The sequence below is a fragment of the Arvicanthis niloticus genome, chromosome 3, assembly GCF_011762505.2.
Source record: "Arvicanthis niloticus isolate mArvNil1 chromosome 3, mArvNil1.pat.X, whole genome shotgun sequence".
In the NCBI taxonomy this organism is placed as follows: domain Eukaryota; kingdom Metazoa; phylum Chordata; class Mammalia; order Rodentia; family Muridae; genus Arvicanthis; species Arvicanthis niloticus.
In genome coordinates, this window is record NC_047660.1 from 70,239,934 (window position 1) to 70,255,447 (window position 15,514).

At 42.5% G+C, this 15,514-nt stretch overlaps 1 protein-coding gene across 3 annotated transcripts in view; it reads left to right on the plus strand.

Annotated features, from left to right (window-relative positions):
• Dlgap5 (DLG associated protein 5) overlaps positions 1-15,514 on the plus strand; it is a 30,345-nt gene that overhangs the window by 5,882 nt on the left and 8,949 nt on the right. For all 3 annotated transcript variants that reach the window (XM_034498237.2, XM_076931166.1, XM_076931165.1), the window contains 9 exons: positions 965-1,049; positions 1,143-1,268; positions 2,592-2,662; positions 5,012-5,286; positions 7,481-7,554; positions 8,039-8,165; positions 12,482-12,567; positions 13,654-13,814; positions 15,402-15,494. In XM_034498237.2, coding sequence (XP_034354128.1) covers positions 965-1,049; positions 1,143-1,268; positions 2,592-2,662; positions 5,012-5,286; positions 7,481-7,554; positions 8,039-8,165; positions 12,482-12,567; positions 13,654-13,814; positions 15,402-15,494 — 1,098 coding nt within the window. The remainder of the gene's footprint in view (positions 1-964; positions 1,050-1,142; positions 1,269-2,591; positions 2,663-5,011; positions 5,287-7,480; positions 7,555-8,038; positions 8,166-12,481; positions 12,568-13,653; positions 13,815-15,401; positions 15,495-15,514) is intronic.

Sequence of the window (15,514 nt, forward strand, 5' to 3'; positions counted from 1 at the left end):
TTCGGGGGGGATACAGTTCTGGCTTCCCTACTACAGCAACAGGGGAAGACCTGGGAGAGAACGGTTTGCTACTGAGAAAGGCAGTGACTTTCATTGAGTAAGAGCCTAAGTTTTGTTTTTAACAGATTGGAGTCACCGCCATGATCCTGTGACTTCTCTAGCCCCTGGGCTACATACAATACTGATCAAATGCTGAGGCTTTATGAATCTTAGTGGGCCTAGGAATAAAACTGAGGTATATGTAGTATGTGGGGTGGGAGATTACAGTAAGCGTGGGCCTTGAGTAACATTTTAATTGGAATAGTCAAGGAAACATTGAGATGCCTATATGTGGGATATAGTTTCAAAGGAAGTGAATGAACCCTAGGAAAAAACTTTATCTCTGGGAGAAGTGTAAAATTGAGGGATTTTTACTATTGATTTTTTTTTTTCTAGCAGTGTTGAGAATCAGGCTGGGGATCTATGCTTGTTAGGCCTGTTCTGTATCACTGAGCAAATAACTAGATCATGGTACCCAAGCTACTGATTGCTTACAGCCACTCATGCGCCTGAGGCAGGGTGATAGCTTAAGTTCATGAGTTTGAGGCCAGCCTCACAACATAACAAGGTCTTATTTCAGGGCAAGAAAGCCACAGTTAATATTTTTATTAGTATTTTTAGACTCCTCCAACAAGCATATAAGGAGAAAAAAATTTCTTTGTTTTATGAGGCAGGGTCTCACTTTGGTGCTGTGACAGGCCTGGAATTTAGAGAAATCTGCCTGCCTCTTTTCCTGGGTGCTGGGATTGAGGGTCTGTGATATCACGCCTTCTGGCTTTGTTTTTGAGACAGGGTCACATGTAGCCCAGATTCTGCTGAAACTCTCTGCTGGTTGAAGTTGGTCTTGAATTGATGAATTAACAAGTTAAGAGTGTGCTTTGATTTATTATGCAGTTAAATGACAAAGTTTCTAATCTCTTCACAGACTGGTAGCAGGAATGTTCCTCAAGCAACCCAATTTGGCCAAAGACAAGTTTCTGAAAAAAAACCATTAGAGAGAGAGAAGAAAGGTAGGAATATTAGCAATGATGATGGAGTTGGTGCAGCCCCAGGAACGACTCAGGACTGACAAAAGGCATCTGATTAGATGATTTTTTTCTCAGTTGTGCAGCCCATGGCAGGGAAATCAACTGGATCAGCGACTGGATCAGCGGCTCCTCAGAGGCCCAAGCAGATCACCCGAACAGTGTCCTCTACCACAAGAAAGCCAGTCACAAGAGCCACTAATGGTAAGAAGAGATGATTATCTGCATGCACATAGACAGTAATACATTTTATAAAGAACAAGAAAGAAAAAAAGGATCATGGCCCTGAAATCTAGTGTGTTAATAATATAAAAAGTATTGGAAATACATGCTGAAGTATGAGATTGTTAATGGACTCACAAGTGAGGGGTGTGTGTGTGTGTGTAGGCAGGCTACAGGTCGACAGTGGGCATCTTCCTCTGTTACTCTTCACCTTGCTTTTGGAGGTATAGTCTCTCAACCTGGATCTTGAGAGTGCAGCTAGACTGGGCCGGCCATCAAGCTCCAGGGATCCAGCAGTCCTCGCTTCCCTAGCACTGGCTGCAGACGGTGGCTGGGACCCAGACTCGGGTCCGTGTGTGGACAGTGAGCACTGCCAGCTCAACTACTGCACCAGGCTATTGTTAGTTTCTTTCTGGCTAGGGTTTTTTTGTTTTGTTTTGTTTTTGTTTTTTTTTAGATTTAGTTTTACTTTATGAGTATGGGTTTTACCTGTGTGTATGTCTGTGTACCACATGTGTGGTGCCCATGGCAGCCAGAAGAGGCCATCTGATCTTCTGGAACTGGAGTTACAGATGGTTGTCAACCTCCATGAGGTTGCTGGGACTCAGCTTCTGGAAGAGCAGTCCCTGCTCTTAACCTGAGCCATCGCTCCAGTTCTTGAGACCAGTTTCTTTGAGACAAGGGGTCACCCTGTAGCTGAGGCTAGCCTGAACACAAAAGGTCACCCTGTAGCTGAGGCTAGCCTGCCCACTTGATCCTGTTGCCTCAGGCTTCCTAGGAAATGCTGAAGTTAGAGGCATGTGCGTCTGTTTGTCTGTTTAGGTTGGTTGGTTGGTTTAGTGTTGGCAGTAAGATTTTTTTGTTTGTTTGTTTGTTTGTTATAGTAAGTATGTGTTTGGCAATCAGAAAAAGAGAAAAGAAACACCTTTTATTTTGAAAAGATGGTTTACGAGCCGGGAGGTGGTGGCGCACACCTTTAATCCCAGCACTTGGGAGGCAGAGGCAGGCAGATTTCTGAGTTCGAGGCCAGCCTGGTCTGGTCTACAGAGTGAGTTCCAGGACAGCCAGGGCTATACAGAGAAACCCTGTCTCGAAAAACCAAAAAAAAAAAAAAAAAAAACCCAAAAAGGTTTATATTTAATGGGACATTTCATTTGGTTTTGTCCCTTTCTAGTGTGACTTGCAATCATAAAAGTTGAAGACATCCTGGTTTTCTTTCAAACTTTGCCAGGTTATCTAATACTTTGATATGTAGCATTGACTGTCTGTTATAAAGTGAATATGTTACTTTATTTTCTGTTTTAGAGAATGAATCAGAAAGAGTGGGACCAAGTAGAGGGAGACCTGCCAAAAAAGCAGAAGGCAAGCCAGACAAGGTAGAGTACAGGCTTCTGTCATTGTCCAGTGTCTCCCCATCAAAATGCTTCATTCGTAAGGCTGAAGTGAGGCATGCAGGCAGCTTCAGAGAGCTAAGTACAAGCAGGCCGAAACCATGGACACTAAAGGAAGCATCCTAACAGTTACTGACATGGGTGCTTGGGTGCCTTGCTCTCAGTTATGAATAGAGAAAGTGCAATCTGATTAGCAGAGAAAGAAAATGGAGACTTGTGAGAAGCACAGCAGAGAGACAGTTTTGCAAGAACTGGTTGGTAGGGTGAGATGCTTGGATTTTGGATTCGGTTATACTAGGGTATTGTCTGTGCTTCCAATTGATTGCATGATTTGGGGCACACTGTGTAATTTGAATTTATTTTTCTATCTCTAACATGGAATTTACTAGAGTTGTTAAGAGTTCAGTAAACCAGGGCTTCTGACAGCATCTAGGAATGAGATCCAAAAAAAAAAAAAAAAAAAAAAAAAAAAACCACAACGGGACCTGGCCTGCAAAATGGCTCAGCAGGTGAAGAAGATGCTTGCTGGCAAGGCTGATGATCTTAACTTGATCCCCTGAACCCACATGGGTGGAATGAGACACCCAACTCCTGCAGGTTGGCCTTTGACCTCCATACATAGAAACGTTAAAAAAAAAAAAAAAAAAAAAAAAAAAAAAGGAACTATTTTGAGTTCCTTGGCTTGTGCTATACCTTTAACCTTTTAAGGCGAGCAACAAATGGTCATGCTGAATCATAAGAAACCTGCCTAGAGATTTACTGAATAGCAAACACAAATCCTCCAAGGAGAGGAATGGAGAGTGAATCTCAGCCAACTGGGTCTTAAAGGAAGATTTGTTTCATAGGACCAGGGGGATGGCTTAGTGGGTAAAGGTGCTTACCATCAAACCTGGTGACCCAGGTTTGATTCCCAGGTCCCACGAGGTAGAAGAGGAGAACCAGCACTTGGAAGTTGTGTTCTAACATCCACCCATGGCATGGTGTGCTCCTCTAAGTACTGTTACTAGGTTTTACTTTCACTAACACATTGACCTCTGAGATTGTTAGCCAGGGTGAAATACCTTGGTTTGAGATCAGGTCTCATTAATAAAGTCAAAACAGGTTCTTAAACGTCTAACTATCAAGTAGCATCTAAGTTACCTTGGAAGAAGAATATGCTTTGTATCCAGTTGGTTGATCTCATCGGGTCACATTGAGAACTGTTGTTCCTGGGATATTATTTACAACCTAAAGCTATTTTTAGGTTATTTATTTATTTGTAATTGTTTTATGTAATAGGTATTTTGCTTGCATATAAGACTTTGTACCACATGTGCCTGATGCCTGAGAAGCCAGAAGAGGAAGTCAGACCCCCTGGGGTGGAAGTTTCACATGGTTGTGAGCCTCCATGTATGTGCTAGGAATTTCTGGGTCCCTGGAAAGGTAGCTAGTGCTCTTAACCAGAGCCATCGCTCCAGCTCCCACAATCCAAGGTTCCTTTTCTACAAAGGGTTTGGTCCTCTAGAAATGAGTTGGTCAATAAATACTAGTTTTCTCATTCTCGAAGCCTTGTGATAATTCATGTAATTTTGATAAAAACATTATTTTGTTAGTTTGATTTTTCTATTGTAGTTTTAATATATTTTTATTTGTTATAATATTTACAAGGTATTGTTTGATAAGGACTGGCTCTGAATTACAGCATTGGTTTAGTACAGCTGGCCTTCTGATTTCAAGTGTACATTTTTTAAAAGAAAGAGTGAGAGTTGGAGGCAGTGGTGAGCCACCTGGCAGGGGCTGCGACCCATCCTCTGGTTCTCTGAAGGCCACCAGTCACTCTCAAGTACTGAGCAGGTCCTGAGCCCTCGTGTAGACATGTTTAAGTGTTTCCATTTTTGTCTCAAATTATGTATGTGGGTGCTCTCTTACGAGCTTTTCCTTTTGCTGTGATAAACTACCTGAGCAAAGCTACTTAAGGGGGACTGGGTTTGTCCCAGTTCAGGGGTATAGTTCATCATAGCTGTGGAGTCTTGAGGGAGCTGTTCACATGGAAACAGTGATGGATGCCTGAGCTCAGCTTGCTCCATCCTTTCATTAAGGTGGCCCAGACTGGACCACTCTTGGTGTGCCATTAAGGTGGTCAGACTGGACCACTCTTGGTGTGTCATTAAGGTGGTCAGACTGGACCACCTTTGGTGTGGCCAAAAGTTGAATCCCGTTGAATTACAGCCTGCACTGCCATCACATTGTCTGACTTGCTTTTTTGTAGCTGCTCTTGTTATTTGTGTTCCTTGTTAATGGTTGGGTGCATTCCTGGGAGAGAAATTCCAACTCTGTTCTGCTTGTTCTACCTAGGCTATTTCTTCCAAAGTTGAGCCTGAAGAAAAGCATTTGGATTCGCAGACCGGTGTGACAAATGAAATGGATCCGGGCAGAGTCTTCCAAGAAATGGAAAGCTTGCCTGAGACAGTCCCTGCAAAAGTGAAAGAAAGGAAGTCCTTTGCCCCCAAGCACTGTGTCTTTCAGCCCCCACTTGGTCTGAAGACCTACCAGATGGCTCCCCTGAGTCCTAGAAGTGCCAGCGCTTTCTTGACACCCAGTTGTGATCAAAACTGTTTAAGACCAGAAGTGTAAGATATATTTTTAAGCAGACACAAATACTAATACACAAATACTCTCAATAATAAGCCCTTTCCTCAAAGGGGTAACAAATGCCTTTCTTACATTTCTGCTCCCCCCCCCCCCACTGTGTTTAGCTAGTAAAATATGCTAACTATAAATTACAAAAAAAAATGGTGAGAAAAGTTCTTCAGAAGCCTTCAATAATATCTTTGATTGTTTTGAATTTTCTGTGAATTATTTTCATCATAAATGTGTAGGGTGCAGGGTTTTTCTGTGTATCCCTGGCAACCATGGAATTTACTCTGTAGACTTGGCACCATTGTTAGTGATTTTTGCTCTTAATAGGTGACTTAATTATAATGTGTAAATAATACTTACCTACTTTATTTACCTTTGTAAAACTTTATTTTATGTGCATGGGTGTTTTGCATTCATGTATATAAGTGTACCATGTGTGTGCACTGCCTGTGAAGGGTGTTGATCCCCTGAACTAGAGTTCCAGGTGGTTGTGAGTTGCCTGTGGATTCTGGGAACTGAACTGAGTTTTTCTGCAAGAGCTGCAAGCACAAGTACTTGAGCCACTTCTCGAGTCCCTTAGTTGTTTTTGGGTTTTTCCTTTTTTTGTTGTTTTGGCTTTTTGGGTTTTTTTTTTTTTTTTTTTTTTTTTTTTTTTTTTTTTTTTGTATTTTGTTTTTTTGTTTGTTTTGTTTGTTGCTGTTGTTTTGTTTTTCTGGTGAGGCTGAAATAGCAACTCACTTTGTGGCCTAAGCAAATTATTTTATGATGATTTTTAATTCTCTCTCTCTCTCTCTCTCTCTCTCTCTCTCTGGGGGGGGTGTAGGTGCGAGCGCATGCATGTTAGTGCTATTGAGACTATTGAGACTAGAGGCATCAGGCCTCCCTAGAGCTAGTCAGAGGCACTTGTGAGCCTGGTGTGGGTACTGAGAACTGAACCTGGGTCATTTGCCAGAGCAATAAGTCCTCTGAGCCATATGTCTAGCTTCTGCCTACCTCCATCTTGCCTTTCCTCTCAAAAAACTACCTCTAGTAGCAGGAAACCTGTAAAGTGGGAAGAAGGTTAATTGGACTCCTCAGAAGAAAAGGCAAAGTTGCTGTAAAACTAGCTTGGCTGTACATCATTAGAGATCGTAGCAGCACCCACGGCTATTGGTATTTAAAAAAAATCTTTTATGAAGACTTTCTACATCTTTTTTTTTTTTTTTAAGATTTTATTTATTTATTTTATGTAGGTGAATACACTGTAGCTGTCTTCAGAGACACTAGAAGAGGACATCAGATCCCGTTATAGATGGTTGTGAGCCACCATGTGGTTGCTGGGAACTGAACTCGGGTCCTTAGGAAGAGCAGTCAGTGCTTTTAGCCACTGAGCCATCTCTCCAGCCCCAAGTTTCTACATCTTTAAATCCTTCTGTAACTAGTTTAATAGAAATGGCTTCTCATTATCATTTAAAATTTTTCTGTCCAGAATAAGCTTTGTGTGGCCCTGGCTATTCTGAAACTTTCTCTGTAGACCAGGCTGGCCTCAAACTCACAGAAATCCTCCTGCCTCTGTCTCTAGAGTACTGGGATGCACCACCACAGCCTGGTCAGAATTTGTTTATTTTATTTATATGAGAACACTGTAGCTGTCTTCAGACACACCAGAAGAGGGCATCGGATCCCATTACAGATAGTTTTGAGTCACCATGTGGTTGCTAGAAATCTCAGGACCTCTGGAAGAGCCGTCAGTGCTCTTAAGTGCTGAGCCATCTCTCCAGCTCCCAGAATAAGCATTTTTAAAGATGGAAAGCCAGGCTGGCTGGAACATGCCTGTAGACCTAGCACTGGTAAAGCTGACGATGAGGTTTGAGAGTTTGAGGCCAGTCTCATTTTCATAGCAAGATATCCTGTCAAAACCAAATAAAAAGCCCTAAAAGGTAGCTTTTTATCCCAGCATCCATGATACTGGATATCTGTTGCCAGCTCCCCAATCCCATGCTGGGGTTAAGGACACATATCACCATGCCTTTATAGAAATTTATTAAATAAAAGCAACTTTGTGTGTGTTACATACTGAAGCCTACTCCGAAAAAAGCAAACATTTCTATTTTATCCTTTTATTTTAAAGCAACACTTTCAAATCCTTTAGTTACATATATGTGAACTTCATTTTTTGTGAAATTTTTTTTTCTGTTATTTTAGCACTACAACTCAAGACAAAGCTGATGAAACCTTGGTACAGCACAAATTGAATTCTCTGACAGACTATAGTAAAGGTGCGTTAGTTTAATTAAGCTGTCACTTCTCTGGCTTAAAATTGTGTAGAATTTTGTGTTGAGCTCATTTTCACCGTGTAGTTCATGTGATGTGTCCAGGGCCTGGGAAATGTGGAGGAGGAGCTGTGGAGGCAGCTCAGTCACTGAGCTCTGGAGCCTGCGGACAGAGCTGGGTGTGGGCGGGGCAGCAGCTGGAGACTAGCCCTGGGAGGTGGGGACACTGCAGGTGACTTGCCAGGCCCTGGGAAGAGACCCTTTCAGAAATAGAGAGTGCTTGAGGGCTCACGCTTGTAGATGACCTCTGACCTCCACACACATGAACACAGAAGTGTTCACAACTCTAACGGAGGAGACGTGAATGAAGTGACTGAGGCAGAAACCTAGTTTTAAAGTTCAGCATGATAAAACTGAAGGATTTTAAAGATCTGTGAGGAGTGTCACTTTAGGAATTGTTCTTTAATGAATGTTTTTGTTTGTGTCATAGAACCTGAATTCAAACAGAAGGACGCTTCTACTTCAAATTCAGATCACCTTTCAGTGAAAGGAGTGACATCAGTTGAAGTGAGCGAAGGTCAGACGTCCCAGCCCCAGCATGATGTGCCATATTTCAGGTTTGTATGTTGTTACTGTAAGAATCTGCATTCATGTCTAGACATTTTGTCCCAGATTTAAGGGTTTGATTTTATGCAAAAATGTTGTGTCTGGTAAATGGGGAGAAACTGGCTTCGGATGTTTTTTCCACTTCGTAGGTGGGATGGAAATATGATTCTAAAGGTGCCCCATGTACAAGGGAAGAGCCCTTCCCAGCCCTGTAGTTTGATCCTTCCTAGATACTGTGTTTTAGGACAGACACCTTTTGTCTAGTACAGTCCGACATTTTGTTCTTGTTCAGTGGTAAGTGTTGCTGACATTCTGTTTTAGCACCTGAAGAACTTTTCTCATGCGTGGGTACATAATCCCTCCTGTCCTCGGCTTACTTGGTAGGACTCAGTTGGTGGCTATGAACAGGGTTCAGCTGTTCACACTTGACACCAAAGCTGAAAAGAGAAAAATGGAGAGATGTCATTTGGCAGTGTCCTTCCTGGCATCCATGAAGCCCTGAATAAACTGGCCAGGCCTGTAATCTCAGCACTCAGGAAGTAGAGCCAGGAGGATCAGGAATTTAAGGTCATCCTTGGCTACATAACAAGTTCAAGACCAACTGGGGAAATGTGAGAGCTTGCCTGCCTGCCTGCCTGCCTGCCTGCCTGCCTGCCTGCCTGCCTTCCTTCCTTCCTTTCTTTTTAAATCCTTTGAGAATTCCATACAATGTGTTTTCACCAGACTCACCCCAGCATCATCCTTTAGTGCATTCCTGGTCTGCACCTACCTCCAATCCCCAGCAGGTCTTTTTTAGTAATCCATGGACTTCTCTTTGCGAGTGTAGGCTATCCACTAGAGCGTGCTTGACCTACCAGGAGCCATCAACTGTCAGGGTTGAGACCACAACTGTCTTTAAAAATACAAAACAAATACTGATTTCCAATTACACTCCCTCAAGCAGTGTCGGAAGGTTGTTATTTTCCTAGGATAGTACTTGCAGTATTTTAGGACGTTGTCAGTCAGCTAGAGGATATGCCATCTTCCTGTGGTCCTTTTGGTGTTGGTTGGCTTGTAATAGGTATGGTGTCATGCTTACACGTATACTAGTGCACTGTGTGTGCCTGGTACCTGCAGAGGGCACAAGAGGATTTTAGATCCCCTGGAAATGGAGTGAGCAGACGACTGTGAGCTGCCTGTGCGTGCTGAAGACCAACCAGTGCTCCTAACTGATAAGTCATCTTCCGTTGTTTTAGTTACCTTTTCCTGAATATTTCATGTTAGTAGCCACTTGAATTGCTTCTACAGTGAAGGTTTCAATCAAATGTAAGGGCATCTAGAGGTGTAGCATAGTCTATGGTACTACTGAGCCCCTGAGGTAGCGGCTTATCCAGCTAAGTGACGTCAGGGCTAGGCTGCGTCTCCACCCTCGTTACTTCAGTCCTTGTGGTTTTATGTCTGTCCATTGGATGAACTAACCCTTTTCCTTCCTTCATTTCTGATCTTTCCACGGTTGGGCGTCAGACCCAGAGCCTTCCTTATGCTGTGGAAGTGCTCTGTCACTGAATACATCTCTAGCCCTAATTTCTCTTTTAAGAAATCAAAACTGAGCCAGGTGTGGAGGCTCACACCTATAATCCAGCACTTGGGAGACTTGGGGTTTCAGGCTAACCTGCCTGAGTTACAACTGAGCAAGTGCACCCTCCCGTGCCTTGTTTCGTCTTCTCTCTCTTCTTGAGTTTGTTGCTATTTTTCCAGTTTTTCTTATTAAGGTAAGGGGTACATCATGTAAGAGTCACTCTAAGTGTGCAGTGCACAGGTATTAAACACACTCATAGTGTCATGAGGCCATCACCTCCACCCATCTCCATAACTTTCATCACCTGATTCTATATCTGCCAGACAGACCCCCATTTTTTCTAAGAGCCCCTAGCAACAACCATTCTAGTCTCTGTCTCCATAACTTTTTTCTAAGTGCATCATGCAATTAAATAGAATCATACACAATTTGCCTTTATTTAATTATTTTTTTGGTGGGGAGATTTGAGAGTTGTTTGAGACAGGGTCTCTTTTCACAGTCCTGGCTGTCCTGGAACTTACTCTCTAGACCAGGCTGACCTTGAACTCACAGAAATTCGACAACCTCTACCTCCTGAGTGCTGGGCTTAAAGGTATGCACCGCCACTGTCCAGCCTTTTCATTTGTTCTTAAGACAGTCTCAAGTAACCCAGTCTTGGTGAGCCAGGAGATGTTCCTGTGTCAGCCTTCTTACTGGTAGGGTTTTAGACATTTATCTACCACCCCAAGCCAATGTTCATTTTTGTGACTGGTTTCTTTCACTTAGCATAGTGTCCTTAAGATTGATCTGTAATGTTAGAATTTCTTTCCTCTTTTGAGTTGTGATCTCAGTATGTAGTCCTTACTGGCATGTGCTTTAGTTTGTAGACCAGACTGGACTCCGACTCATGTGTTCCTCCTGTTGAAGCTGAGAAGTGCTGAGATTACAGACAGTGCTCAGTTTTCCTTTTTCATGGATGAATAGTACTGGGGCTGGGAGACTGGGCTGGAGAGATAGCTCAGCCATTAAAGGGTACTTTGCTATTTTTCAGAGCAGTTTGGTTCCCAGCACCCACATGGCAGCCACCGTGCTGTCATTTCCAGGGAGTTCAGTACCCTCTTCTGTTCTCCAAGGGCAAAGCATTCATACATAAGACAGTAAATAAATCTTAAGTGCTACTCCATATGAATCACATTTTGCTTCTCTATATATCTGTCATTTATGTTTCTGTTTGTTTTGCTTTTGTTCTTGTTTGTGATGGTGTCATGCTATGTTCTCTTGACTGGCTTAAAATTTACTATACAAGTTCTAAACCAGTTCTGATTGGCCCAGGGCTCCCCCTAGCAGTCTCCAATGTAGATTGATCCTTCTGTCTCTGAATCTGGTGTCACCACACCCAGTTGTAATGACATTTGGCTCATTTCCATCTTTTATTGATTAGAATTCCTGTGAATATGAGTATGCAAATATGCCTTTGGGACTTTGCTTTCAGTTCTTTGCATACCTAGATGTGGGATTGCTGGGTCATGTTAGAAGTACTGATTTCTCTGCACTCTGGGATGTCTGTATAAACACAGATTTATGGAAGTATTCATATTTTAAATTATGTACTTCTTGTTTGTGGTCCCTTTCGTACATTGTTGGGTGTTTGGAGCATCTCTGTCCTATAGTGAAAATCAAAAATGTCTTCAGCCAGGCTCAGTGACATACACCTTTTGTCCTAGCAGAAGGGAGGAGAATCTTTGAATTCAAGGTCAGCTAGGGCTCTATCATGAGTCCTTATCTTTAAAAAAAAAAAAAAAAAGTCTCTAGAACTGGGCAGTGGTGGTGCTCACCTGTAATCCCAGCAATGGGGAGGCAGAAGCAGGCAGATCTCTGAGTTTGAGACCAGGCTGATCTACAGAGTGAATTCCAGGACAGCCAGGGCTACACAGAAAAACAACAAAAAGGTCTCTAGACATCAAATGTTGACTGTGAGCAAAACTGACAAGAATCACACCATCTAATCACCAGCCTTTGTAATAAAGGCCTCACCGTAACTAGAGCAAATGGGTTGTTTGTTCTTGTTCTCTTTTTTGACCCAGGGTCTTGCTTTGTGGCTGTGGCTGGCTGGCAGTTACAGAGCTCCTCCTACCTCATCTCCTCAAGTGCTGGGACTGCAGGGGTGCACTTTATGGTGAACTTTAACCATAGACCTCACAGGGTTATCTCCAGCATGCTTCTGGCACTCAGCTTGGCCTTAGTTCCATAAAGAATTGTGTGTGAGTATGAAATACTCACCAAAGTTGTTGGACTCTAGTCAGTCTCTGAGCAGAGAACAGAACAAATAAGGAACGGTAGCTTGAAGGTGGGACTTGGTGTCATCATCCAATGTGAGTTTTAGGTAGAGAGGAGCGGACATACACAAGGTATATGATGACCGGAGATTTGTCTTTCATGAGTTTTAGTATAGTTCATTAAATCCTTATACATAAAGTCTCCAAAATTACTATTGTCATTATTTTTTTACACCTGATTTTTTAAAAAATTATTGTTTTGTTTTGGTTTTTTTAGACAGGGTTTTTCTGTAGCCCTAACTGTTATGGAACTCACTTTGTAAATCAGGCTGGCCTTGAACTCAGAAATCCAGCAGCATCTGCATCCCAAGTGCTAGGATGAATGGTATGCACCACCACCACCTGGCATACCTGTGTTTTAAAACCATTCTAGTCTTATGTATTATATCAAAATGGTAAGATTGAATTAAGGTGGGCAGTACTTGGAACACTAACATGTATATCATAATTTTAGGAATATCCTCCAATCAGAAACTGACAGACTAACTTCATACTGCCTGGAGTGGGAGAGGAAGCTGGAACTGGACATTCCTGATGATGGTAAGAAAAAGTCATCTTCATTCTGTTTCTTTTCTTGCTCTCATTCATTGTATTGGCTTTTGTTGTAGAAAGGTTCCCTCAGCACAGGCGCCATGGTCCAGAGCTCACTCTGTACTTGAACCTTGAACTCCTGGTCATCCTATTCACCTCCCAAGGGCTGGGCTTACAGGTGTGTCCAAACACACCTGACTACAAAGGTGGTTATGTTGTGCATTAGGTGTGTGTGTGTGTATGTGTGTGTGTGTTGTTTTTTGGTCTTTTTTTGTAGTGGAGGTAGTAGAGATTCAACCCAGGATCTTGTATGTGCTTAGCAAAGACTTGACCATCAAGCCGTATCCACAGCCCTTCTTTCTCTTTATTTCAAAATCAAAACTCTTGTGTTGTCCAACTGTGTAGTTTCAGTATTATTGACAGTACCAGGAGCTGTTGAGCATATGTCCCCTAATATTTCTATGCTAGAGAACTACACAGCCTTTATATATTTTGTTTTTTAATGTGAACTTATATATAGTGGTGGTATCTGGTATCCCTTTAATCTTAGCGTTCAAGAGGCAGAGGCAGGTGGATCTTGAGTTCAAGGCCAGCCTGGTCTACAGAGCAAGTTCCAGGACAGCCAGGGCTACACAGAGAAACTCTGTCTCCAAAAAACAATAACAAAATAAGAAAAACATATATTTGTGTGTGTGTGTATTCTGAATTACAATTAAGTAAATCAGTATGAAAACAAATTTTAGCAAAGGTCCTTTAGTCCCCTTATTTGGAGAAGCTATTTATGAAGAGTTACCAGTACAAGGTCCTTGGATACTTATGTGCTTTGGCTGTGTGAGGTTGAAGTCTCATAAAATACAAGTAGAGGGAATCATCTTCACTGTGAAGCTGTGTGTGATTGAGGATGGACATTGTTGATGCTAATTGTTACTGGTTCTTGAAGCAAGGAACTCGTGTGCAGTATTTATGGCTAATTTTTTTTTGGGTAGTCATTTTTGTTTTGCTGTAAGAGTTTGATTCTGTGAGCTCTAAGGTATTGAGGGTAAGTCTTAGTTGTCTGGCTTGCTATAAAGTCCTCTTTTTATTTTACTTCTTTAGCTAAAGATCTTATCCGAACGGCAGTTGGTCAAACAAGACTCCTTATCAAGGAGAGATTCAGACAGTTTGAAGGACTAGTGGACAATTGTGAATATAAACGAGGCGAAAAGGAGACCACCTGCACAGATCTGGATGGATTCTGGGATATGGTTAGTTTTCAGGTATGTGTCAGGTGTGCTGTCCACACTTGCTTGTAACATCAGTAAGTTGGAAAGATAGTAGTTCAGCTACTTGGAATGTAGGGAGTAGCTACCAGGAGGCCCATGTCAACCGCACCACCTTGTCCCTGTGTTGTCAGAGACTATGGTAATGGTACATGTGAGGAATGAGCTGGTGCAGTTACTGAATTCCTGTTGTGTGTCAGGCATTGTAGTTAGAGATGATCAAAAGGCAGGAGTAGAGTACGGTGTGGTGGCACACATGGTGCCTAATCCCAAGCTAACACAGGTAGGTCTGTGAGTTGGAGGTCAGCCTGGTCTACAATTCCAGACAGCTAAGGCCACACAGAGAAACACAGAGAATCTGACTCCCTCTTAACAGCACCCATATTCATGGGTCACATGTGAGCACTCAGGTACACACATATAACATATACACATAAAATAAAATCAATCTTGAAGGAAAGAAAACAAAGCAGGCAGATCAGTTGTGTGCGGCGGTATACACCTTTAGTCCCATTACCCTGGGAAGCTAAGTCTATAGAATTTGCATTCAGAATTGTATTCAGAATTATAAACAATACACAGGTGATTTCTACTATACAGAAGGATATACATAGGTTATGTGCAAATGGCAGGGAGTCTCACTGGTGTGTGTAGTGCTGAGGACCTGACTTGGGGCTTCCCCTCTGCCAGGCAGGCACTGGTCATTAAATTGTACCTTCTTCCCTGGATTTGGAATTTGTTGCATTTTCTCTCCACCCCTTCCTTGCTTCCCCTCTCTCTCCCCATCCCCCTCCTTAAAAACGAGAAAGAAAGCATGAAAATGACAATTTGGAAAAAAGGCCTGGATGGGATGCCTTAGCACAGAACAGAAGCAGATGGTGACTAGTGAAACACAGTAAGCTTCTGAAGTGAAGCTCAGCATCGCACGCCAGTTAGCAAGTAAAGCATAAGGTAGCAGCTACGCATCCTTTATGTAGGGCTTAAAGGTTTCTAGACCAATATGTCAACAGTTTTACTATAAAGGTTTTTGATTTGAGCCAGGCATGGTGTGCACACCTTTGATCCCAGCACTCAGGAGGCAGAGACAGGCAGTTCAAGGTCAGCAGGGTCTAGAGATAGAGTTCCAGGATAGCCAAGGTTGTACTGAAAAGGCTGCACACAGAAACCTTTCAAAACAAAAACCTTGAGAACACAATTTTCAGTGACTTGAACTGAATATCCCCCAGCATTTGGGCGGTAGAGGCTGAAAGATCAGGAGTTCTAAGTATTTTTTCTTGGACTGTACAGCAAGTTGTGGGTCATCCTGGGTTAATGTGAGTCTTAGTCTCTCTCTCTCTCTCTCTCTCTCTCTCTCTCTCTCTCTCTCTCTCCCCCCCTCACGCACACATACACACACACACACACACACACAGACCACCACCACTACCCTACACATATATCCCCATACATAGGATTTTAAGTTTTATAACTAACCAGTTCTGGATCGCCATTATCTGTTTATTTGACATGGTCGTTTATTTTAGAGTCCTAAAGTAGCAATTTTAACATAGCATTAACTGGATGAACTCTGGCTTTTATTACCAGGTCGACAATGTAAGCCAAAAGTTCAACAACCTGATCAAACTTGAGGAATCTGGATGGAAAGACAACAATAATTCAAGCAAAACGGTCCTCCGGGTAGGTTTGTGCATTCCTGC